The 27,539-nt window shown below is 40.5% G+C and overlaps 1 protein-coding gene across 1 annotated transcript; it reads right to left on the bottom strand.

Moving 5' to 3' along the window:
• Positions 1 to 3,201: 3,201 nt before the first annotated feature.
• LOC120017661 (gamma-adducin-like) lies at positions 3,202 to 24,873 on the bottom strand. Its single transcript, XM_038960575.1, has 15 exons — positions 24,643 to 24,873; positions 22,983 to 23,263; positions 15,920 to 16,064; positions 14,847 to 14,998; positions 14,459 to 14,539; positions 13,657 to 13,806; positions 12,968 to 13,111; positions 12,591 to 12,689; positions 9,065 to 9,238; positions 7,642 to 7,902; positions 7,210 to 7,326; positions 6,708 to 6,797; positions 5,307 to 5,430; positions 5,036 to 5,128; positions 3,202 to 4,780 (listed from the first exon to the last, which is right to left on the bottom strand). The coding sequence occupies exons 2-15, from the start codon at positions 23,181 to 23,183 to the stop codon at positions 4,551 to 4,553; spliced, it is 2,061 nt and encodes a 686-aa protein (XP_038816503.1). The 5' UTR covers positions 23,184 to 23,263; positions 24,643 to 24,873; the 3' UTR covers positions 3,202 to 4,550.
• Positions 24,874 to 27,539: the final 2,666 nt, after the last annotated feature.

The following is a 27,539-nucleotide window of genomic DNA, read 5'->3' as shown; positions in this document are numbered from 1 at the left end:
ATCAAGACATTTTGCAGGAGAATGTTAGACTTTCTGTCCGCCAATTGAAGCTCAGCAGAAGATGGGTGATGCAACAGGACAACGACCCAAAACACAGAAGTAAATCAACAACAGAATAACTTCAACAGAAGAAAATACACCTTCTGGAGTGGCCCAGTCAGAGGCCTGACCTCAACCCGATTGAGATGCTGTGGCATGACCTCGAGAGCAGTTCACACCAGACATCCCAAGAATATTGCTGAACTGAAACAGTTTTGTAAAGATGAATGGTTGAAAATTCCTCCTGACCGTTGTGCAGGTCTGGTCTGCAACTACAGAAAACGTTTGGTTGATTTATTGCTGCTAAAGGAGGGTCAACCAGTTATTAAATCCAAGGGTTCACATTTATTCCACCCTACACTGTGAAAGTTTACACAGTGTGTTCAATAAAGACATGAAAATGTATAATTGCTTGTGTGTTATTAGTGTAAGCAGACTGTGTTTGTCTATTGTTGTGACTTAGATGAAGATCAGATCAAATTTGATGACCAATTTATGCAGAAATCCAGGTAATTCCAAAGGGTTTGCATACTTTTTCTTGCCACTGTACTGTCTGCTGACTGACTGTTCTCAAAACTGTTACACAAAATGAAATATTGTGTAAGTGTTCTAAGATATTATATTTTACTTTAAAGAGTAAGATATTTCTTATCTGACCTTATTGGAACATATTGTCTATATATAACTATGTTATTACATACCATGGTGGTCATCTGATCTGAGATGCTATTTATGTCTGTAGTGAGGCATTATGCAGTTGTGCCTATTGTCTGAACACAATGTTTGTTCTTTGCCCTGAGGTCACAGCAGACGGTCACTCCACCAGGCCAGAGTGTCACCTGTTCCTTAAAGCGTACCACCACAGACTCCTCCTACTGTTAACACTCAGACAAAGCGGGGGTTGTTGTTCAGAAAACTTTTGAAAGTTTGTCACCTACTTTTTCTGAATTACATTCTGAATGATTTAATCCTGCATGTTTGCCTGTCACTTATTGTGTGGTTCACTAGAGGATACAAATATGCGTCTTATATGAATTCCAAATAAAACTGGATTACAAATGTTTCTTTGACTACTTTAAGAATAATTTAAGTTACTGCTTAATGCAGGGAGATCTCACTCCCAATTATAGTCAATCTGTCACCTCCTGAGATGAGGGTGGTGGTATGATCCTGTCTCACACCCCTTACAGGAACACCTGTCGGATTGTAAATCACCTCTTTGTCTCCACGGCCCCTCTCATTGGATTACCATGGCAACCTCTATTTAGGTACTACAGCAATAGACCGAATGAATATAGAAAGGGCTTCACAGGCAATTATCAATCAGGAAGATGCACAGTTTTTTTGGGTGATACCACCATTTTCTAGCACACTGCTGTGTCTGCTAGAAAATGAAAGCCTTATTACCTGCGGTATTGTATGCGTGTGGGTATTGCCAGGGGTATTCTACCTGGAGCCTGTTGATAGGAGCATGCAACATTATAGAATGTTCTGATCTAAAAGTGTTATGTAGAACCAATATGATTGACTGTAAAGTATCTTCAAATAAGAGGCAGCTTTATTCATGACATTTCCATCTGCAATATTCTGACATCTAACATCACGGAATACACCCCTGGTTGGTGTTCCCATTTGGGTTTGAAGATGGTCTCATACAGCCAGATATACACTGAGGGGACAAAACATTAAGAATATGTTCCTAATATTGAGTTGCACCCCCCTTTGCCCTCAGAACAGCCTCAATTCGTCGGGACATGGACTCTACAAGGTGTCGAAAGTGTTCCACAGGGATGCTGGCCCATGTTGACTCCAATGCTTCCCACAGTTGTGTCAAGTTCGCTGGATGTCCTTTAGTGGACAATTCTTGATACACACAGGAAACTGTTGAGCATCAAAAACCCAGCAGCATTGCAGTTCTTGACACAAACTGGTGCACCTGGCACCTACTATCATACCCCGTTCAAAGGCACTTAAATATTTTGTCTTGCCCATTCACCCTCTGAATGGCACACATACACAATCATGTGTCAATTGTCTCAAGGCTTAAAAATCCTTCTTTAACCCATCTCTTCTCCTTGATCTACATTGATTGAAGTGGATTTAACAAACGACATCAATAAGGGATGATAGCTTTCACCTGGTCAGTCTGTCGTGGAAAGAGCAGATGTTATGTTTTCTACACTCAGTGTATGTGTCACGCTCTGACCATAGATAGCCATTGTTTCTCTATGGTGAAGTAGGTCAGGGCGTGACTGGGGTGATCTAGTTTGTTTATTTCTATGTGGTGTTCTAGTTTATTTTCTATGTTGGTGATTTGTATGATTCCCAATTAGAGGCAGCTGGTGATCGTTGTCTCTAATTGGGGACCATATTTAAGTAGCTGTTTTAGCTGTTTTTCCCACCTGTTTGTGGGATATTATTTTGTGTTTTGTGCATGTGCACCACTTAGACACGTTTCGTTGTTTCTTTATTGTTTTGCTTTGCTTAAGTTTCACTTAGAAATAAAGATGTGGAACTCAACCTCCGCTGCGCCTTGGTCCGTCTCTACACACGGTCGTGACAGTATGTCAATGTTTGTTGCATGATTTAATGACATAAAAATGCAAAAATATATTTAAAAAATGCAAGCAATACTGTATGTTTCAATCAACAATGGACCATGGTAAAATAAAACAATCACGTAAACGCACACTGTTTTTATTATATGTTGTGAAATGTCATTTCCTAAGGAAAGTAATGAAATTCTATGAAGCTGCTATACAGAGCACAAGTTATATTACAAAAGCTCAGTCCATACAAAAGAACAAGGACAATATAAGCATTAGTAATGCAGGTTACAAACTGGGAATGTGAACACGATATACTGGGTTTATGCATCTAAACTTGTAATACTTCAACAGAAGATAAACTGACAAGCATCAAAACATACTAAGTAAAATGTCAGACCGTTGCAAATTGATCAACCTTCATTTCAGTATTACATTTAAAACAGCTTCACAAAACACAGTATTTACAAAGGAAAACCATGTTTCTCCTTTTGGATCGAAGCAAATCATTCACATTGCTTACTGGGATAAATCCAATCCTCGATTTATACCATCTCTGGATGTTTTACTTTGTCTTTAGGTTTAACTCAGAGAACAGCTTTTTTATTTTTTTTAAATAACATATTGCTATTAAGGCCACACACATTTAATTAAATGTTTGTGAAAAGTAGACTCCCTCTTGTTAAAATACTATAGTGACCTTAGTTTAACACCTGGTGACCTAATCAAGAGATTTTAGCCTCTTGGGGAGGCAAAAAGAGATACAATTCAGCCATAATCAGAGAGGAAGTTGTATATCTCTACTTGAAGCTTCACAACATAGTTTTTTGCTATAATCTTGCATTTCTCCCTTCAATGTCAGATTTCTCCCCCAAAAAATATATATGTTAAGAGGGGCATCCGTTTAACATTTTATTACATTTGTATGGCCTAATCAACTTTCAAATGATCTATCAAAATACTGTCTCAACAAATCTTTCACACACACAGCACATTCATATAACATTTCCATAGCCTTATATAGGCCTAGCTATCTCATATCATTACATTTGTCATTTCACTTTCAGTCATATGATATCCATGCCTACATATCGGTGAATGTGGTAAAACGTATTCAGCAATATAGAGCTCATGAAGATTGTATTAATCATCATACTTTCAGTCCATTTAGTCACAATAACAAATAAGCAGCAACCACTAAAATAATATCACTGGCATAAATAAAAGTTGAAAAGTTTCTGCCTAGCTAAAACTGCCTTCTCTGTCTTGCATTGTTAAAAGTATTATGTATAACAAATGGATTATTAAGAACAGAAATATGTACTGTAGTGTATATCAAAATGTTAACCGAATAATCATAAACACAACTACAACCCATACTTTATCCTACTTACTTATCCTAAAAATCTACTAAAACAGCATTATTATGTCTAGGTCCAGATACAAACCAACCACACTTCTTATACATTCAATACATCCAGGCACCAGGATACAACACTCACTTGACACTGCCTCATGACATTTACATGTCTTACCTTCAACTATGGGCTACTGTACATTCAAGGATGAGCCGACTGGAAAAAGGATCTGACCACAAATACATAGCAGGCTAAATGTGGTATTTCAGTGAGTTTTCTATTTTAAAGAATGAGTTTCTGTAGCTATATACTATCATGTGTTTTGATTACACTATGGCAAATTGGCTATTGTACATACTGAGAACAATAAAGCTGATACACTACATGTTCATCACCATGCCTGCTATTCATGTGTGGAGTCCTCAGAGGAAGTAATTGAGTAATAAGAAGATTGTAATAACAGACTTATTGTCACAGTTGCTCCCTCCCAAAAGCTGGAGATCTATTAAGATCTTAGTGACTCATACATTCCCTCTCTAAGGAACGCACCTCATCCTATGATCCCATACCAAACAAGCTGACCTGGCTTTCTTCAGGTTCTCTCCCTCTAGGCCTCAGCCTTCTCCTTCTTTTTATTCATTTTTAGGAAGGAAGGAGTGCGAAACTTTTTCTTCTTCTTTGGGGACTTGGTTTGGCTCTCAGGGGTCTTGTCTCCCCCTGATTTCTCTGTTATGGAGATTTCAACCGTTTCGGTGGTGCTGATGCTGATCTTGGATACCTTGATGTTCAGTTTCTCCTCCAGTTCTTCCATATAGTCTTTCCCATTGGGTATGATCTCTGTTAACAGGAAGAAACCAAGGCAGTGAGGAAGGGTTGGTGAACGAAGCACTTATACACTTAAAACAAAGAATACTCCTTTACAGGAAGTATGAAGATGACAATTTTGTCTGTAGTGCACCCTTTCCAAAACGATATGGATTAGAACCAATTCAATGTTTAAGAGAAGGAATGACCCGATTTAGGAATTAAGCATCTCATTGAAACTTTCTTTCACACAATGGTCTTGTTACTTTCGAATGAAATAGCCTATACCTTTGGCTGGAGACATGAGTGGAGACAGGGACAGTGAGATGGTGGACTCGTCAAAAGTTGTCATCTCATCTGCATCTGTGACATCATCAGCATCTGCAAGTTCAAAGTTCAAGGGTTATCAATAGGGCCTGGAGTTTTATCCTGACCATGTGACCTGGCCAGGTAAAACTTTGGGCCCTAGTCATCACTACTGTAGATAACAGAGGTGGCAATAAAATGATCTTCATCATGACAGAGTTGATATTTGTAATGAGATAGGGGAGAATCATACCATCCTGACCCAGCTGCCTTTGCTCCAAAACACTCTTATACTCTTCTAGCATTTTCTCTGTCAGCTCACTGAAGGGGTTGGGAGGAAGAGAGCGTGTCTGCTCCTCATCCTCAATGATAAAGGCCTGAGGGGAGAGAGGTATATAAAAATGGGATTAAACTTTTAACTGCTAGACATACATGCAGTTAAACCTAAAGCCATTGGTAAGGCCAATACATACCCGTGATCTCCAACCCAACTACTTCACTGAACACATAATATAAGGATGGACCAACGAAGACCCACATTAGTCTTCTGATCATGACAACTATGAAACTCACTACCATATGGGCCGGTCCACCAATTAGGTGCCTTTTGAGAAGTGCAACTTGCAAAACATTTTTTTTTTGATTTCACCTAATTTTAACATTCTGTCATAAAGATCACATGTTCAACTTGATAAAAAACAAGTTTTCCCATCAACAGGTTAAATAAAAAAAATGGACTATAGTAAGTGCTATATATACAGGGTTGACGATTTAATCTTAAATCAGCCATAAAACCTCTTGTGACAAATCAAATGTTATTTGTCATGTACACATGTTTAGCAGATGTTTTTGCGGGTGTAGCGAAATGCTTGTGTTTCTAGCTCCAACAGTGCAGTAACATTCTGTCATAAAGAGCACATTTTCAACTTTATAAAAAAACAAGTTGGAATGGAAGCGTGTTGTGTGCAACAGGGATGGGCAATTGAATGCAAGCTTCACAACAAAACAAAAAAACATTTCTAGCCTATGGATAACAGGGTTGACGTGGTGTGCTCGACACACTCAGTTTTCCACCACAAAATGGCCAAAAATAGTAGAACCAGCTCATCTACTTTTACACTATGATATGACTATTAGATGTTCAATGTTCCTTTTGAAAAAAATATTTTAAAAAGGAATAGTTTCACCATTATAAAACGAGAATTGAGTTCAGGTAACTGGGTTGACTTTATAATAAGGGACAGACGTAAATTAATCACGAATCACATGAAATAAATAATCATCTTCAGAAATGACTGTCAAAGCAACAAAATAACTTGGGCTTTAGAATGATGGTGAAAACTTGGCGAAATGATGGGGTTAAAATCTTCCTAGAGGTGACACAGGGTTGACGGACATGTCAAAATGGACATGTCAAAATGCTTAATTTTGGCACTTTAGCAAGTCCCTTAGTCATAATATACATCTGATTTATTGAATTCTCCATGTGGTCTATATTAGAGGGCACTTCATTTAATATAACAGGCTTTTTTATTTATTTTATTGGTGCACAATTTCTACTTAAAATATCAAAGGGACGCAAAAGGCAAACATTTCGTGGAACGACATATATCATGTTAGGGTTGTGTGGTGTGAAGTTGATCCAAGTACTTACAGGTCCTGGTATGGTGTCCACAACGATGCCAGCTAGAAGATGGGACTTTGGTCCTGAAGTCATGTGATCACCAGTGTTCTGTTGCCTTATCTAAAAAAACAAATTTCCATTACAAATAATTGTAAGTTCTGTTTTCAAGACATTGGCATAACTCTCTGGGTAATTAGAACTATCTACTACACCCAAATGAGTCCCTAGACTAACGGGTGTCTATTTTTTTGTCTGTTTTTGTTCTGAAATGATTCAGTGACACCACATTTTGACTCCATAAAAATTAACAGAAAGGTTTTATGACTTATTGATCCTCTGGTCCACCCAGCTGTCATGCCAGAGGGAGACAGGTTGCACCCTATAGGTCACTGCGATCAATACTAATTTTCTTGGGAAGAGAGTTCAATAGTACCTCCTATGGTCAGGCTGTTGAACTCAATATTTATCCCAGCCCAATATGTCTGAACTTTCAATCAGGAACATGATTAGAAAACACAATGTTCTAGCTCACCAGGTTCCTCTTCTCCAGAACATCAGTGGGGTTTGTGTTAAGGGGAACAAACTGGTTGGGGTCCTCGATCTTTATGGGGGTGCCAGTGCCATTGCTGGTCTCTTCAGATTTCATCCACTAAAAGGAAAGATATTGGTTTAATAAAGACATTTCAGACTGGAGCTCATTAACACATTTGATGCATTGGGTAAGCTAAGAAGATTTTGTGTAGAAAGATGTTGGTGTTTCATACATACACAAGATTCCACAAGAGGGCAGGCTAACCCACACATTTAAAACTGCTCTGGCAACCTACAAAAAAGCCTTATATTTGAGCAAATATTTGAGCTCTGCCATAGGAACACAGATTGTCATGTTGAAGCAATAGAGATATTACTGCATGTCTACCGTTACACAAGGTAGATTGAAGAACAATGGTTTATAGCAGCTCACCATGGTCTTGGTCCTGGGGCTGCACTCTCCACTGGGTGAACGTTCAGGCACATTGACCTTCAGGTAGCTGTTGGGAGAGTTGAGCCAGCGGGTCCTCTCCCTCTTCTGTTTCTGCACCAGGACGTTAAACGGTTTCCTCTGACCCAGATCACTGTCCACCAACGGGACAGTGTAGACTGTGGCAGGAATCTCCACGTCGTTTTTGGTCCGAATCTTTTCCCTCACTATGGGGTGGTGGTACGCGTAGCCTGTCCGGTAACCCTAGCAACACAGAGACATTGTTTCAGTCCACCTGTCAAAATGGACTCCATGAAAACTCTGTTATCCATCAACTGTAAAGCCTTTATACATGAATGTTAATTAGGAAATGTGATTTTCAAGGAAAAGGTTTGTGCAACATAATTACGCTCAGTACCACGAGGTGTTCTCTGTTATGTGATTTGCACCGTGGCAGCATATAAAATCAATCTCCCAAAGACAAGTTTTCGGACATTGGTCCTGCAGTTTTCCACCACAAAGTTTGTAAGATTATTTCCAGAAACATTACACTCCATAAAAATGACTTAAGCCAGTGGTTTAAGCAGTTCCTAGAACACCCAATGTTCAGCCTCTCCAGTGAAGACATTCTTTACATTGTTGGAACACTTTGTACAGTACATATAAACAATGCTTTCAGAAGTGCCTGATTTCAAAGGGAATAGATAAAGTCTGGCCACACAGTGCAGTTGGCAGGGGAAATGTTGTGTGGAACACATCAAAGAAAAGGGGGGTGGGGGACCGCAAACCCCAAACTCAACCATGTTGAGCGGAACCCAGGGAGTGTGTTGAGTTTTCCAGTCAATCGACTCTGAAGGATTGTGTGGTCTGTGCTCTTTACTCCACACAGCATGGCCTGCCATCTGGAATCCATGATGGGGGAGGCGGGCTATGATGACACAGGTCTGTACAAGCTAACACAGCTGTAGCCTACCCAGGAAGTAGCATGTCATTAGTAGTTTCAATAGAGGATTTCTCAGAGTAGGGTGTGCTGTGCCCAGAGATTGTGTCTGTCCCTTATCATTAGTAGTGATGTTGAAATAGTAGTGTTTAAAGGGGAGAAGCCCTCTGAACATCACAGTTATCTACAGGGGATGCTAAACAGACCCAGCATTAGCAAACAGTCTGCTAGCCGCAGGCTAAGATTGGACGTTCGTCTTTGATAAACCCCCAACGGTGTGGCACTCTTTAATAGGTTATATGGGACAATAATCGTGCATTAGTTCAAGGAGCTACAGCTGGCATTCATGATCTCCCATGTTTGATTCATGGGAGATCTGGTTGGGATTATGATGTCAATGTATTCCCACACATCCTCAGGATGTGCATGGTAGAGGAAATGCTAAGCATTGTGGGAAAAGTCAGATAAAATAGTGAGGTCACTTACCAGGTTGTCCAGCATCCTCATGAGTGACTCGAACTCTGCCTCGCCCACTTTCCACTTGATCTCGCTGTCCACGGTGAACCCAGCAGCAGCCACTCCGTGGGTCAGGGGCTTGAGCCTCTCCCTGTCCAGGAGCACCAGGTCCTCCACTCCTGCAGAGCACTGCAGAGCACTGACCTGAAAGACCACATCAAAAACACATATCATAGTTAAGACCAGGAGTTTGTCTTGACCATGTGAAAAGACCAGGTCTGGTGAATAATGAGTAAAGTCTAAAACTACAGACGTAGGATCTTAATTTGAACCAGTTTGCTACAGCAAGAAAAATGATCCTGCAGCAACAGGAAATGTGAATTATTATGTGGATAATAATTAATGGACATCTTTGTAGGAGTTGATACATTTTTTGTAAGGGAAAAAAATCTATTCAAATTTCAAGGTGCAAATTACAAACTTCAGAAGCCCTTTTAAGCCTCAAATACACTACACGTTTTACAATTCCTGCATTGGAAGAAAGTTCTCCTGCAAAAGGGTAATCAAATTAAGATCCGACATCTGTAGCTATTATAGTGAAAATATGAGGTAAAAATGTGTGTCACAAGGCGACAGTAGAGTCTAGTAAAGCACAGGAATCCAAAACTGACCACATGTGGAATGACCTGCTCAATGGAAACACTATCCCAGACATATGATGATAGGAGAATACTATCTGTCTGCTCCACATAGAGCTATGAGCTACAATGAGACTCAACCAAGTCGTAGAACACTAAACTCCACCTGGTGCTCTTTGAGAACAGTGGTTTCAAAGACACATAGAGTCCTTGATTTAGCTTTGTTTTAACAGATGTCTGACTTATCACAATTTTTTCTCTCATGCAGAGAATGTAAAACCATTCAATTGGGAAAACGACCAACACCAAGTTTGATTCCTTTACAAAACCAGGGACCATTTTTCTTTACACGAGTGAAACCATTCTACAAGTATAACCCAGTGATTTATACAGTATATACACTAGGGATGCACGATATATCAGTAAGCATATCGGTATCGGCCGACATCAGCTAAAAATTCCAACACCGGCATTGGCCTGATGTCTAGTTTAACAGCGATGTGCAAAACCGATGTTAAAGCTGACGTGCATACCTATATTAATGTAGGTAGATGACGTAATGACGCCACGAAAAATGCAGCGCTACACAGCATTTCTAACCTAGCCCATAATGTCTGCTGTGTGGATCTATTTTTGAAGTTCAGTGACTACTTAGAACAAAAGCACAAAAAAACTAAGCTACACTTCCAACAACTAAACAAGTTCAAGTCGAGCAGTCATTTGAAAGAGTAAGAACATTTCAGTGAGACAACTCAAAGGCGAAATCCATTAATGCCAAGATAATGGGATTCATTGCCCTTGACAATCAACCGTTCTCTGTCGTGGATGATGTTGGCTTTCGCCGACTGGTCAAGCACCTCGAGCCCCGGTACACACTACCAAGTAGGCGCTATTTTTCAGATGTAGCCCTAATGGAGTTACACAATATTGTTGAAACACACATCCATGAGCTACTTGCCATGGGCGTCACTGCTATTAGCTTCACGACTGACATTTGGACCAGCGATGTCAGCCCCATGAGCATGCTGAGTCTGACAGCACTGTGGGTCGACAAGGATTTCGTACTGAGGAAAGTCGTATTGCATGCTCAAGAATGTGCTGGTTCTCATACCGCTGCTGCCATTTCAATGGCATTTGAGAACATGTTTGAAACATGAACACACTCCTAGCACCATTCGAACAACTGACTCGAGAAATAAGCTCTTCAACTGCGTCTGCAGCAGACGTAATACCCTGTGTCACGGCATTGAAACGCCTGCTCAACAAAACTTCCGACAGACAGTGGGGTTAAACTTGCAAAAGTACTCTACTAGAGGCTGTGAACAAGCGATTCGGTGGCATTCTCTCTGAGCCTCTTTACTGTGTCACCACTATGCTCAATGCTAGGTACAAGGACCGCTACTTCGATGCAGACAAGAAACAGGGTTTACGTGAAATGTTACAGACACAGCTGGACAAGATGGAAACGGACACAGTGACAGTGCACACTGAGGAAGAGAGGCCACGGACAGACAGAGCTGAAACTTCTCTGCTTGACATGTATGATGAAATCCTGGTTGAGAATGAAACGACTAAACAAATGAACAGCAAAACAGCACAGCAAGTAGGTGAAAGAAATAGGTTTTGATTATGTTTTACTGGTAATGGGGACATACGTAAACGCCAACAAAATAACTTTTTGGTCAGTGTGTGTGTGTTTAAACTATTTAACTTAACTAGAATGCTTAAAATGTTTAATATCGGTTATCGGTATCGGGTTTATTGGCAAGGAAAATATTGGATATTGGTACATACCTAATATACACTATATATACAAAGTATGTGGACACCCCTTTAAATGAGTGGAATAAGCTATTTCAGCCACACCTGTTGCGGACAGGTGTATAAAATCGAGCACACAGCCACGCAATCTCCATAGACAAACATTGGCAGTAGAATGGCCTTACTGAAGAGCTCAGTGACTTTCAACATGGCACTATCATAGGATGCCACCTTTTCAAGTCAGTTTGTCAAATTTCTGCCCTGGTCAACTGTATGTCCTGTTATTGTGAAGTGGAAACGTCTAGGAGCAACAACAGCTCAGCCGCAAAGTGGTAGGCCACACAAACTGGCAGAATGGGACCACTGAGTACTGAAGCACGCAGCACGTAAAAATCGTCCATCCTAGGTTGCAACACTCACTACCGAAACACTAAATTCGAAACGTTTTTCAAGGTTCAGGCTAGGCCCCTTAGTTCCAGTGAAGGGAAATCTTAATGCTAGAGCATACAATGACATTCTAGATGATTCTGTGCTTCCAACTTCATGGCAACAGTTTAGGAAAGGCCCTTTCCTGTTTCAGCATGGCAATGCCCCCGTGCACAAAGTGAGGTCCATACAGAAATGGTTTGTTGAGATCTGTGTGGAAGAACTTGACTGGCCGGCACAGAGCCCTGACCTCAACCCCATCGAACACCTTCGGGATGAATTGGAAGGCCGACTGCGAGCCAGGCCTAATCACCCAACATCAGTGCCCAACCTCACTAATTCTCCTGTGGCTGAATGGAAGCAAGTCCCTGCAGCAATGTTCCAAAATCTAGTGGAAAGCCTTCCCAGAAGAGTAGAGGCTGTTATAACAGCAAAGGGGGGACCAACTCCATATTAATGCCCATGATTTTGGAATGAGATGTTCGACAAGCATGTGTCCACATACTTTTGGTCATGTAGTGTACAAGTAGTTATTCATTTAATACATACTGATGTGTTTAGACCACACAGGTTAAGTGAAGCAAAATAACACATATATTCTGTATATTGGATCGCAACACACCCTCATCGAATTTACACGATAAGAACACAGAAATAGCAGTGAACTAACTATTTCATGACCTATACAATGATGTGGTAGAACAAGTGTGGCTGATTAATTAAAGTGTTACCTGGATTTCACAAGCCTGCTGTAAGTGGTAAATGTAGTGGAAAGCCTCCTCTATAGTTTCCCCCAGAGCAACCAGGCCATGATTCCTCAGAACAAGCACCTGCAAAAAGATGAAGAGCGGGACAACAACAAGTTCAAAAGGTGAAATGATAAGTGAATACAAATACATGAAGACAAAGTGAAAACAACTTCCAATAACACATTACATATAGAATGCTCTTATACCTGTGTAAAAACACCAATTACTACAGTAACAAAACAGTTTGATTAAATGGCAGGCAGTCTAATCTCCATGGTGATGGAATTCTGTGTGTTCTGTTTCTATGTATGGCACACACTACAATACCTGTTGGTGTTGTTAAGGAAACCAATAGTTACCTTGGCAGTGGGCCCTAGGGCTTTCTGGAACTCCACCTTCTCGTCTTGATCATCCAAAAAGCCTTGGTAACTGAAGTATGCAACATCGCCCAGAACCAGAGCCTCTTGGGAAATTGGCAAGACGCCACATTTCATTGAGGACACCTGTGAATTCAAGATAAAAGCAACCGTGACTATGCTGTGTCAACAACAACTACCTAAAGGCACCTTTTATTTTATTTCTGGCTGGTAAAACATCAGACATTGCATGAACTATAAGAAACGACCTCAAAAGGCAACAGTACTAGTACATTAGGTGTACTTACAGTACAAACAATAATGAAACCAAGAGGTTTCTCTTAATTATAAACTGAGTGGTTCGAGCCCTGAATACTGATTGGCTGACAGCCGTGGTATATCAGACCGTATAACACGGGTATGACAAAACATTTATTTTTACTGCTCTAATTACGTTGGCAACCAGTTTATAAAGCAATAAGGCACCTTGGGGGTTGTGATATATGGCCAATATATCACGGCTACAGGCTGTGTCCAGGCACTCCGCGTTGCGTCGTGCAAGGAACAGCCCTTAGACCTGGTATATTGGCCATATACCACACCCCCCCGGGCCTTATTGGTTAACTCAGTCATTGAGTATCATGGCCAGGTGACATGGCCACTCACTGAGTTTTAGTTGAGAGTGTACTCACTGCAGCGGTGGCAGAGGTGTGGATGTGTATGATACACCTGATGTCAGGGCGCATGGAATAGATAGCAGAGTGAGGGCTGAAGCCAAAGTGGTCCACCTCCAAATAGGTTGGTCCCTGGTCGACAACATCCCCAATCATGTTCACTTTCACCTGGAAACAGACCAGGACACAATATCAGTAGGGCTACCATGGCAGCCAGATACTGAGTCAGATGCAAAGCCGCACAACTGTATTGGGAATTATTCCAACTCACTGTAGGCCGTCATTGTATATAAGAATGTTCTTAACTGACTTGCCTAGTTAAATAAAAACATTTTAAACGGTGCTACCATATTGCTGCACTATTAAAATAGATTCATTATTCCACTCTTGTTTTTTCATATTTGAATTCAACTATATTCAGTTGTTATTATGATATTGCAAGAGGATTACAAGTGATCTAGTTATCATTCTATTGGGACTTAGCGCTCCATCAATACTGTAACTATTGGCAACTACATGCTGACAACAAGCTGAAAAACATCCATTCAACAAAACTGTAATTTCTCCTTGACCCCTTGGTGAAGTAGAGTGAGGCGTGTCTCAGCACACCCAGAGGCTGTCTGGGTGGCTGGTTATTGATTATGTGGCCATGTCAATAGTCTGAACACATATTCTGCATGATTCACATCTCAATGGGGTTTTCTGGATACTGTTGGTAATGATAGTGTTGTTCACCCACTGGAGAAAAGCACAAACTGTTATTTTCTATGGTAGTTCTAATAAATCTGGAATATGAAAAAGCATGCACCATTATACCTACCAGATTGCCAGCCGTCACTTCAGTGAAAGAGAGCCCTTGTGGGATGATAAGAACATGGTCTTGTTCTTTGCTAACCCGGACCTGTACAAGGAAAAGGTCAAAAAGCAAAATGTCAAAAGGCATTGCCAAGAACAACATTGCACCGGTTACATACAGTAAACTGGATGTAGACTATTCTCAAGATAAAAATGTCTAGACTATTTATTTGTATTTCAACAATGCTTGACAATTGCTCAAATAAAATGTGTATTGGGTGACTGAGGACTCTGTGTCGTTTTGACATGCCTACAGTAATCACAATTCCTAATGTGCTTATAATGCTACAGTAAGTTCGTGTTACATGTAAGTAGAGAGGTCTAATACGTTTTTTTACGAGGGTAATACTCACAGTAATGTATGAGCTGGTGAAATGGGCCCAGCTGAAGAGGTCCACCAGTCTGTAGACACTGGCTAGCTTACAGCGACACTGTTTCTCCCCTTTAGTAAAGGATGCAGACTCTACCCCATAGAGGTCATTGACCGGGGTGACCATCCCTAGGCCTGGAGAAAACACATGCATTCATAGTGAACTGATGTGACAAGAGCACAGTGACTAACATCCCACAGCCTTCGTGACAACCACCACAAATTACAGCTTTCTTTGTGTGTCTAAACAAGCTGGTGTGTTAACCATTCATACTTCAGAGATATAACATTTATGAATGTTCATGAAACAAGAACATTCTTCATGTTGAAGTTGCATTATGACACGGTCAATGTCATTTGCTTTCTCTTTGGTTTGAGCTTACAAGCACCATCTATGCTTACTTGTTTAACTTGAGCAGCTCTTAAATGGTCGTGCCTCTCTCTTACAACATTTAGTTCAAATGATTGCTATAAAAAAAATGTCTTCCTCATAAACTCACTACATCTCAGCATCCCATGCTTAACTTTTGGATCATAAAAGCGGCTGTTCTCAGTACTTCTCATAAGAGCTGTGAGTAGTATATTTTTCCTACTGTATAAGGGCATTGGACAAACCGGAACCCTATTCTTTTACAAGTACTTTAGGAGGGACTGTTGATTTATAAAGAGACAGTTCTGCCTCCATTACCTCAAAGCCATAGGAGACGACAGTTCGTTTTACATTTCCTAACAGTCACAGTAAGCATTCCTAGTGTTTTTAAAATGGAACTTTTTAGCCCTAGGGTTCATAGTGACCCCCATTGAAAGACGGAGGGCAACATAATTTACGCTCCAGACAGCTGTAATTCATTATAAAGCCGGGAACATTTGGTTCACTTAGAAACATTCGGAATGTGGTCAACAAGTAATTGAGCAGAATTTTGCTGCATAAAGGGCTCTCAATGTCACACGTTTTTGTGAATTCCATGTCCCAAAACGTTGACAACGCAGAGAATCAGGATGCATCACTGAAAGACTATGCAGAATGCGCAGACCTACACGCACACAGCTACTTACTGAGAGGAGATGTGAAGGAGCCTGGCCCTCCCATAGAACTGGCCATGATCAGATCAGCGATCTGCCTCAGAGCCAGCAGCCCTGTTGGATTATTGCCCTTTGTCATCTGATCCTGGATCAGTCCTTCCAGTTCATCCTTAAACACCTGGAAACCAAACAACGACATATTAAAATTACACACCTTGGAATCCATGACTCAGTGAAAATAGTTCCAATGACCACTGGCTTACATCTATCAATGCTTACCACTCCAGGATAGTGGTCACAGGTCACAAAGAAAATGAGGAAAGCTGGGTCATTCCTACTCTGCGGTGCCTTTTCTGTCCCTAGGAAATATAATTTCTTATTTAGTGTAAAATGTGGATTTAATTATAAGGTCAGGTGTCCTTTACCTTAAAAACACCAAAATATGGATCCTGAAAGGGAATTTTATGCATTTTAAACACTTTTTGTTTGCTGTCCACAGGTGTTATTTATCAACTTCCACAAGAAATATTAGGCATGAAATAAATCAAATCTTTCTTCATTATTTTATAGTCCTAGTTAGTCTCTTTCATCAATTTTTTTTTTCTTCATGATTATTGTATTTATTATTATAATTTTATTTAAGATTTTCTGTGTCCCTGATACCACTTTCCACCCTGTTAGTTTGTTGTACTTCTCCATTTAAGAAAACAACCTCTTCCTACAATGACCCCACATTCAAGAAGTGTCATCATTTATTTGGTGGGAAACTATGGTGCAAAGCTAAATAAACATCAACACTCAGTTTTATCTGTTTGTCCATGTTTCATGTTGTTAGTCTGTATGTCCCACTCATACATTTCCACCCTGTTAGGCTAAATTATATATAGAAAAATATTATTAAAACTGCTGGTATGGTCTGTGTATTTACGCAATACTTTTCACCTTGACCCTGTTCCAATTCCATGTCTATTCAGCCGTCCGCATTAGGACAGGGTGCACAGTGTACTTTCAGGCCTAACGAGGCCCTCTTTATTACAAGTTTACACAAATCACATTAGAGGTTTCTAAACCCCTCTTTATGTCCATGTGAATAGAGGTGACTGGGAGGTAGCCCTCCCATTAAGTCAGCCTATTAATTTATGCTCACAGTATTGTTGTGAATCTTGGGTATCCTTCCCAAAAAAAAGACGATTATTCTGCAAGCCTCTTTGGTGGAACGCCAGCATTCCACACCATCTCAGAGCGGTTCCCATGGTGATGAGCTGAGTTCCACTTGTTGGGGTCTGTTATGCAATCACAGATGAGCGTGGGCTCATCTCATTTTTTACAGGCATGTGTTTGTTGCACCTCCTAGCAGCCTCTCTAACCACATTTTATTGCTTGATTATCTGCCCCTCTGATTCACAATGGCATATATGATGCATTTATCATCAGTGCACGTAGGCAACATTTTCTCCTTATACTCAAGGGTTTGAGTCAAATAGGAATACATAGAGTGGATGCCAATACTTCTTCTGTTCATGCCTATATGTTGTTATATCTCTCCATTTGATTTAATTAAAGGCCCAGTGCAGTCAAAAACGTGATTGTCTTGTGTTATATATATATATATATATTTCCACACTGTGATGTTGAAATAATACCATAAAATTGTAAAAAGGATGATAATGCCCTTTTGGTGTAAGAGCTGTTTGAAAAAAACACCTGAAATTTCAGCCTGTTTTGGTGGGATGGCGTTTTGGCCTTCCTGGTGACATCACCAGGTGGTAAATTAGTAGACCAATAAGAAAAAGTTCCAAACATAGAAATAGATTGAATAGACGGGCGTTCCCATTCAAGTCATTGATGGCATAATGGGTGGACTTGTGGCCATTGCGAGTGTACCCATAGGAGCAAAGCAGGAAGTAAAAGCAGGAAGTGTACCCATAAATCTGTGCTGTGATTTGTTGAATCAACTCAACTGACATTACAAAAAATACATTCCATTACATGAGGCACATCAGTTAGAATGAACATTCTACATTACCATGGAAATTATTGCATCACAATACCAGGCAGCCATCATCACATGATAATAAGCAATTCCCCATCGACCACACCCACAAATTGGGGAAACCCCCCCCCCAAAATACTATTGACCCCCATTGTAAAAGAGACAACTTCGCCGTAGATTTTTTTGTTATACAGAGAAAACAAAACATGTCGAAGTGCTGCTGTGTTGTTCAATGTACATGTAACCAGCTAAAAAATCCAGACCTAAGGTTCGCAACGCTCTCACGTAGGGAAATGGAGCCTGTGAGAAAAGCCCTGTGACTTCTGGGCTACTCAGCGTGGAAGAGTTGGAAATGTGGGGACCCGTTGTCCATGTAGGCTACACGTAACTATATGTGTGGAAAGCATTTCCCCACAGGTAAGACATTTAACTTGTTTAGTATAGTCCGTTTGTGTTGTTGGTCTTGGCTAGCTAGCTAGCATCATGGGGCATGAGGGAAGCCCTAAAATATAACGTTTTTCTAAGTAGTGACAACAATCGAGAGCAGGCAATGTTGAAAAGTAATCTTTAGACATGTTGTACTTTTCTTAAAATGTAGTTTTTTAAATTGACTAAAACAAGCAGACAACACTAAAATGTCAACTTTTTTTGCTGTGAGCCAATGGGGTAACCTAGGTAACCACAGGTTGTTTCCCCACAAATTGCCTGGGTTAGAGGTTCTAAGCCCATTATGTTTCCCAAACCTCTCTGCCAATAACAGCTAGTTTTCATTCTTCCCCTCCCCACTCAGACCACTCCCTGACAGTCCTAGCAAAATTCTTGCTTGAGAAAATGGCTCTTTGCTAAGAAGCTATTTTTTGATAATTTCTGACCATTTCAATTGAAAACAATCACAGTAAGATACTTAACTGTTACCCAGAAATTATTTGAAATTTACATAAAAATGGCTGCATTGGACCTTTAATAATGCTAAAATGTGAACTTGGTCAGGCAATATATATTAAAGCTGACATTTATTTTTGGACTGGTTAATATTTAATATTGTTTCCTCTGACAGTAGCACATTTCACTTCATTGCAACAAATATTAACACTAACACATGGTGTCAGTTGATTAAATGTTTTGCCACCATTGCTGTTCTGACCAATCGGAATCCACGCTTCGGCATGGCCGATTAATTAGGGCCGATTTCAAGTTTTCATAACAAATCTGCCTTTTTGGACGTCAATTATGGCCGATTAGAGTGCAATCCATGAGGAAACTGCATGGCAGGCTGACCACCTCTTACACGAGTGCAGCGTCAAAAGGACCTTGTGGCTGCAATGAGCCAAGGTAAGTTGCTAGCTAACATTAAATTTATCTTACAAAAAACAATCAATCTTCACATCATCACTAGTTAACTACACATGGTTGATGATATTACTAGGTTAACTAGCTTGTCCATTCATGTAATCAATGTGGTGCCTGTTAATTTATCATCGAATCACAGCCTACTTCAACTTTGCCAAACAGGTGACAATTTAACAAAAGCGCATTTGCGAAAAAAGCACATTCGTTGCACAAATGTACCTAACCATAAACATCAATGCCTTTCTTAAAATCAATACACAGAAGTATATTTTTTTAAACCTGCATACTTAGTTAAAATAAATGCATGTTAGCAGGTAATATTAACTAGGGAAATTGTGTCACTTCTCTTTCGTTCAGTGCAAGCTGAGTCAGGGTATATGCAACAGTTTGGGCCGCCTGGCTCGTTGCGAACTGTGTTTCTTCCTAACAAAAAACGTAATTAATTTGCCAGAATTTTAGATAATTATGACATAACATTGAAGGTTGTGCAATGTAACAGTAATATTTAGACTTACGGTTGCCACCCGTTCGACAAAATACGTAATGGTTCCGTATTTCACTGAAAGAATAAACATTTTATTTTGGAAATTATAGTTTCCGGATTTGACCATATTAATGACCAAAGGCTCGTATTTCCGTGTGTTTATTATAATTAAGTCTATGATTTGATATTTGATAGAGCAGTCTAACTGAGCGGTGGTAGGCAGCAGCAGGCTCGTAAGCATTCATTCAAACAGCACTTTACTGCATTTGCGAGCAGCTCTTAACAATGCCTGATGCACAGCGCTGTTTATGACTTCAAGCCTATCAACTCCCGAGATTAGGCTGGCAATACTAAAGTGCCTATAAAAACATCCAATAGTGAAAGGTATATGAAATACAAATGGTATAGAGAGAAATAGTCGACGCGTCATAATTCCCATAATGACTACAACCTAAAACGTCTTAACTGGGAATATTGAACCATCAGCTTTCATATTCATGTTCGAGCAAGGAACTTAAATGTTAGCTTTTTTATGTGGCACATATTGCACTTTTACTTTCTTCTCCAACACAGTTTTTTTCATTCATTAAACCAAATTGAACATGTTTCATTATTTATTTGTGACTAAATAGATTATGTTTTATATTAAGTTAAAATAGAAGGGTTCATTGTTCATTCAGTATTGTTGTAATTGTTATTATTACAAATATAAAAATCGTCCGATTAATCGGATTCGGCTTTTTTGGGTCCTCCAATAATCAGTATCGGCGTTGAAAAATCATAAATCGGCCGACCTCTAGTACAGAGACAAAGTGGAGTTGCAATTCAACGGCTTAGACACGAGACGCATGTGGCAGGGTCTACAGACAATCACGGACTACAACAGGAAAACCAGCCACGCCACGGACACCGACGTCTTGCATCCAGACAAACTAAACACCTTTGCCCGCTTTGAGGATAATACAGTGCCACCGACGCAGCCAGTTACCAAGGACTGTGGGCTCTCCTTCTCTGTGGCAAACATGATAAAGACATTTAAGCGTGTTAACCCTCGCTGCCGGCCCAGACGGCATCCCTAGCCGCGTCCCCAGAGCATGCACAGACCAGCAGGCTGGTTTGTTTACGGACATATTCAATCTCTCCCTATCCCAGTCTGTTGTCCCCACACGCTTCAATATGGCCACCATTGTTCCTGTACCCAAGAAGACAAAGGTAACTGAACTAAATGACTATCGCCCCATAGCACTCACATCTGTCATCATGAAGTGCTTTGAGAGGCTAGTCAAGGATCATATCACCCTAGACCGCCCTAATAGGCCCACAGATGATGCAATCGCCATCACACTGCCCTATCCCATCTGGACAAGAGGAATACCTATGTAAGAATGCTGTTCATTGACTATAGCTCAGCATTCAACACCATAGTACCCTCCAAGCTCATCATTAAGCTTGAGGCCCTGGGTCTCAACCCCACCCTGTGCAATTGGGTCCTGGACTTCCTGATGGGCCGCCTCCCGGTGGTGAAGGTAGGAAACAACATCTCCACTTCGCTGATCCTCAACACTGGGGGCCCCACAAGGGTGCGTGCTCAGCCCCCTCCTGTACTCCCTGTTCACTCATGACTGCGTGGCCATGCAAGCCTCCAACTCAATCAACAAGTTTGCAGACGACACAAGTAGGCTTGATTACCAACAACGACAAGACAGCTCACAGGGAGGAGGAGGTGAGGCAAGTCAGAGTGTGGTGTCAGGAAAACAACCTCATACTCATCTCATATGTACACTACCGTTCCAAAGTTTGGGGTTACTTAGAAATGTCCTTGTTTTTGAAAGAAAAGCAAATTTTTTGTCCATTAAAATAACATCAAATTGATCAGAAATACAGTGTACACATTGTTAATGTTGTAAATGACTATTGTAGCTGGAAACGGCAGATTTTTATGGAATATCTACAGAGGCGTACAGAGGCCCATTATCAGCAACCATCACTCCTGTGTTCCAATGGCACGTTGTGCTAGCTAATCCAAGTTTATCATTTTAAAAGGCTAATTGATCACTAGAAAACACTTTTGCCAATATGTTAGCACAGATGAAAACAGTTGTTCTGATTAAAGAAGCAATAAAATTGGCTTTCTTTAGACTAGTAGAGTATCTGGAGCATCAGCATTTGTGGGTCGATTACAGGCTCAAAATGTCCAGAAACAAAGACCTTTCTTCTGAAACTCGTCAGTCGATTCTTGTTCTGAGAAATTAAGGCTATTCCATGCAAGAAATTGCCAATAAACTGAAGATCTCGTACAACGATGTGTACTACTCCCTTCACAGAACAGCGCAAACTGGCTCTAACCAGAATAGAAAGAGGAGTGAGAGGCCCCGTTGCACAACTGAGCAAGAGGACAAGTACATTAGTGTATCTAGTTTGAGAAACAGACGCCTCACAAGTCCTAAACTGGCATCTTCATTAAATAGTACTCGCAAAACACCAGTCTCAACGTCAACAGTGAAGAGGCGACTCGAGGATGCTGGCCTTCTAGGCAGAGTTCCTCTGTCCAGTGTCTGTGTTCTTTTGCCCATCTTAATATTTTATTTTTATTGGCCAGTCTGAGATATGGCTTTTTTTTCTTCCAACTCTGCCTAGAAGGCCAGCATCCTGGAGTCGCCTCTTCACTGTTGACATTGAGACTGGTGTTTTGCGGGTGCTATTTAATGAAGCTGCCAGTTGAGGACTTGTGAGGCGTCTGTTTCTCAAACTAGACACTAATGTACTTGTCCTCTTGTTCAGTTGTGCACCGGGGCCTCCCACTCCTCTTTCTATTCTGGTTAGAGCCAGTTTTCGATGTTCTAAGTGACCTCAAACTTTTGAATGGTAGTGTATATATTGTATTTTATACCATCTATTGCATCTTGCCTTTGCCTCTGTCATTGCTTATCCAAATATTTATATATTCCTATTCCATTCCTTTACTTAGATTTGTGTGTATTCAGTAGTTGTTGTGGAATTGTTAGATTACATGTTAGATATTGCTGCACTGTCGGAACTAGAAGCACAAGCATTTTACTACACTTGCAATAACATCTGCTAACCATGTGTATATGACCAATAACATTTGATGAAAACATCAAAGGTGTAGTATCTCTACAAGAGCCAACGACATAGGCCTGGATCTCAAGGAGCAAAACTTTTCAGGCCATTTGATGGTCTGCAACCAGATAATGAAAGTGACTGTACTGTGTACACACATTAACATAGACAGAGAACAAGCAACATACTGGACTCTGTAGAATCTGAGTGACTCTCTTCTTCTGCTCCATCATGTTGAAGTCCTGCTGTATTTCAGGTGACATGTTCCTGCTGCGGAGGTACTCAGGGTCGCTCTCATCCACCCGGTCAAAGTACCTCTCCTTGGAGTCTGTGCTGGATAAGGACAGGGTCATGGACCCAACAGCCTGTCTGATCTCCACCAAACTCATACTGTCCAAATTTTCAGGATCGCGCCTCACCTCTCTCTGGTCCTCACCTGCCACACTGCAGGACAGCTGGCTCTGGGAATCTGTTGGGGATAGACCAAAACTTCAGTTTCTCACCAGAGCTAATCAACAAGTGGGGCCAAATGTTGAAAATGTATTTATTTCACAGGAAACTTGATTGATACTAAATCAGTTCATTTTATTGCTGAGGAAATCTAATAGGAGGCTTACACCAAGTTGCACACACACACACAATTTGGGCTCCCGAGTGGCACAGCAGTCTAAGGCACTGCATCTCAGTGCTAGAGGCGTCACTACAGACCCTGGTTCGATTCCAGGCTGTATCACAACCAGACGTGATTGGGAGTCCCATAGGGTGGCGCACAATTGGCCCAGCGTCATTAGGGTTTGGCCGGGGTAGGCCGACATTGTAAATAAGAATTTGTTCTTAACTGACTTACCTAGTTAAATAAAGGTTAAATTAAATTTAAAAAACTCTAACCACTATCTCTGCAGGCAGACAGAGAATCCAGTGTCAAATGTTATCTGTGAGGGAAGGAAACGACAACCACCTGCATCTACTGTCATGCCAACAGCCATAAAGCATGTCAATAAAACATCATAGGGGTGCTTTGTGTTACCACCTCATGTAAATCAACTAGTTTTGGAGGGCAGTTAGCACCTCGGTTGTTAAAGTAACACCCATTGGGGTGGTGGGCAACATACTTTTTTTGTTGCTCTACTATGCCTGATCAATGGCATGGTCGTCAGCACGTTCTCATCAACACAACTAGATGTGATGAAGGCTGGACAAAAATTGTGGCAACAAATATTTTACTCGTTTTACAGTGTCAAACGTGGGCTATTCAATGTACTTTTCTGCAATGAAATGCCAAAGATTACTGTATATTATTTTCAGGTAACAGTTTAAGTTATCAGTAAACATCAGCAGAGCATTTCCTGTATTGTACCCATAGAATAACAAATGATGGGGGGCTTCTAATCAAAATAAATGGTAAATGAAATCAACCATTTGTTCAAAAATGAGTAAAACAATACCATGCTCTGCTATTTCGTACTGGCAAGCAGCATACCGAGGCACTCAATAGAGTTAACGCTTAAAATCACATCCAACAATGTGATGTGATGGAAGAGCAGACTAAGAGAACATTGCATGCATGAGATCAATCAAAAGTTTAACGAAGATACTCAACTCACTGGAAATAGAGATTATGTATATTATGGACGTAGTCGAGTATACTTAGAAAACTCGAAATCGGCTACTCCATTGAGGAGCGCATCAAGACAAAAAGTTAAATGCATGCCAATTTATAGTCGACAACGACTAGTGACTTTCACCTTCCATGAGTATTATCAAGACGCAGTGTTACAACACTTTGCACAAAACCAGTCCACAGGAAACAGACAACATAGTATGCAGTAACTATTTGAAACATCAAACCTTTTTGGCAGTGATCGTATCCTCGTAGGCTATCTAACCGAAGAAGAAACCACAGTCCTGGACAGAATTAGAATTCAAAGATCGAGACGGAAAAGTGTTAAATGTATTCCAGATTTCGATGCATTCTGACTGCAATGGTGTAAAACATTTATCCGTATGTGCATTGTAGCTAGTGAATATCTAAACAGCTGTGTGTGCACGATGCAAGTACGTCCGCGTGTTGTGTGTGGGCATACTGTACTCTCTTTGGAGTGGGTGTGTTTGTGTGGGGAAAAAGGGAAAAGAGAGACCATGTGACTTCTCATATCCGCCTACTAATTTGCCAATTTGGCGGGACAAAAAAATGGAAATTCGCACCCCCTCTCAATCTAACCGAATCCAACTCATGATCAATTGACTGACTTCAGTAAGAGTAGGCTAATTACATATAAAGTGAAGTGAAAATCAGTTATGTTATCAAGACCTCCAATAGGCTACAGTAAAACAGATCATGAATAGATCGTATTGCTGGACTAATTTCCTGAATACTTATACTTATAACAATGGGAATAGGAATGATGTCACTGTTGGGAAAAGTGTGTGTGCACGTGAGTGTGTGTGTGTGGAAGTGCGTACGTGTATGACGATCTTGAAAATAACTATCGGCTATTTAATTTCATGAATAATTGAGAAATCTGCCTTTCCCATGGCCTTGGAGAAGAGGTTGACGTCAAGTCTTTGGCCCAACATTACCAACAAATAAAACTTAAAAGCCTCAATGTGCTGTGTATCTCCCCTGGTGAATACAGTCAAAAAGTGAATGCAGGCAGTAAGTAGTAGGCTATTCTAAATCAGGTGGTTTGCTCTGTGGCTCAGTGGAAGCAATGCAACACAAATGTTCACATATGCATGCCTCAATAATACACATTACAGGATTGTCCTTTCAGTTCACAGTGATCAGACATCCTTTTAGGAACAGGAGTATTGTGTATGTGTCACACTGAAATAATCCCATTTCCACAATCTTGGGTTTGTCAGAATATGACTTAACCTACAAAGCACTTTGAAGGGCAACGCATTTCATACAATTGCATCACTTACTGAGAGAGCTCTTGAGTCAAGACATCATAGCTACACTTGATCTGTTTCTTGAATAATCTGACTATTCTATAAATACCATTGACACCAAGTCTAACTCAAGGGTATATTTCACAACTCTCAGAACTTTAGATTGAACAATTATGTATCAAATGGACAAAATTATATTTCCTGTGCCATAGAGGGCACACATAGACATCACATTTCAAACAGCAACATAGTGATATGCCCCTCGAGCACTGGTGGGATTGTGCAAATATCGTGTTGATTAGCCTACAGACATAGATACAATTATTCCAGTTCTAGTCAAGGGTTGAATGAATTAAGAACATTTAAAAAATAGAAATTACAGTTCACTACCTCTTCAGATTGATGTAAACATTTTATTCCTTACTTGAATTAAATGTAATAGTATATTCTGGCATCCTTTTAAAACTATATTTTGATCAAATGTGTATCTCTAGCCCCTGTTTTGGTCCCTTGGGAATGTGGTTCACTAACCCATTCAGGAAATAATACTACTTAACTCTATTAACTCTGTTAATGAACTCCCACTCTGGGTTGTGTTCTAACCACACGCAAAATATTTTTGTTCTGAGAAATTAAAATGGCTTTGTTGCACAAAAATAGAAATAAGATTGACACAAAAGTTGGCAGAACACAAACACAAAGACATACAAATGACAACAAATCATTGATGTGCTCTGGCAACTTTTAGGAGCAATTAATAACATTGACTTACTATACGAACACAGATGCACTCACTCCTACGCAAACACACACAGAAAGTTTAGAGTAGAATTTGGTCTCCAAATGCACCAAACGTAAACATTTCTTACTGCACCAAGGACCTCTAACCTATCGGTTCAAAAGGTGACACACGCACACACACACTTGGGGAGAGGAAGCAGAGTGGAGTCTCCACGGCGAGGCAGATACGGGGACATATGGGTTGATTTAATGAAAAGCAGAGTGGAGTCTCCACGGCGAGGCAGATACGGGGACATATGGGTTGATTTAATGAAAAGCAGAGTGGAGTCTCCACGGCGAGGCAGATACGGGGACATATGGGTTGATTTAATGAAAAGCAGAGTGGAGTCTCCACGGCGAGGCAGATACGGGGACATATGGGTTGATTTAATGAAAAGCAGAGTGGAGTCTCCACGGCGAGGCAGATACGGGGACATATGGGTTGATTTAATGAAAAGCAGAGTGGAGTCTCCACGGCGAGGCAGATACGGGGACATATGGGTTGATTTAATGAAAAGCAGAACATTCTCACTGCAGAGTTGTGTGACCCTTAAACTCCCAAAGGCTAGAATGGTTTCAACCCTGCCTGCACACTACACTAAACATGTAGTGCACATACACACACATACTCAGCATCCTCCCACTGAACCCTTACATTCTCTGTAACTCTATTTTGACTTTTTTAACAGGGCAATCCCTCTCGTGTAGCATTGACCACATGTCTTGTGTTATTACTAGAGATCTTATTCATAAACAGTAAGAAATATATATCAGAAACACAAGCATACCTCTTTCTTATGATTGATTACTAAGGGCCTAAATACAATCCCCCAAAACACAATATATTCCACTCAAAAACAATATATTGTTATTTGTTTCATTAGTCCATTGTTGACATAGACTCAAAATGTTTTGCTTGTCAGCAAACAAGTTTTCATGAAGAACTGAGGAAACCCACATTATCTTAGGATAACAACTAGAGAGATAACAGCACAAAAGCGTTTATGAGATCCTACGTCATCCCTGACATGAACTTGACCTCACTCCTTGGCAGAGGGAACCATATAAAA

Source organism: Salvelinus namaycush, chromosome 22 (genome assembly GCF_016432855.1).
Source record: "Salvelinus namaycush isolate Seneca chromosome 22, SaNama_1.0, whole genome shotgun sequence".
In the NCBI taxonomy this organism is placed as follows: Eukaryota; Metazoa; Chordata; class Actinopteri; order Salmoniformes; family Salmonidae; genus Salvelinus; species Salvelinus namaycush.
The sequence above is the reverse complement of the archived record's forward strand: the minus strand, read 5'-3'. Positions and strand labels throughout refer to the sequence as shown.

Bases quoted from the DNA above. Each gene is read 5' to 3' on its own strand.
- LOC120017661 (XM_038960575.1), bottom strand. From the start codon at position 23,183: ATGAGTTTGGTGGAGATCAGACAGGCTGTTGGGTCCATGACCCTGTCC. The intron at 9,239-12,590 runs GTAACACTTTAA...GTGGTCTTTCAG, and splicing joins AGCAGGCTTGTGAAATCCAG to GTCAGTGCTCTGCAGTGCTC. The intron at 5,129-5,306 runs GTATGATTCTCC...TTGAACTTGCAG, and splicing joins AAGGCAGCTGGGTCAGGATG to ATGCTGATGATGTCACAGAT.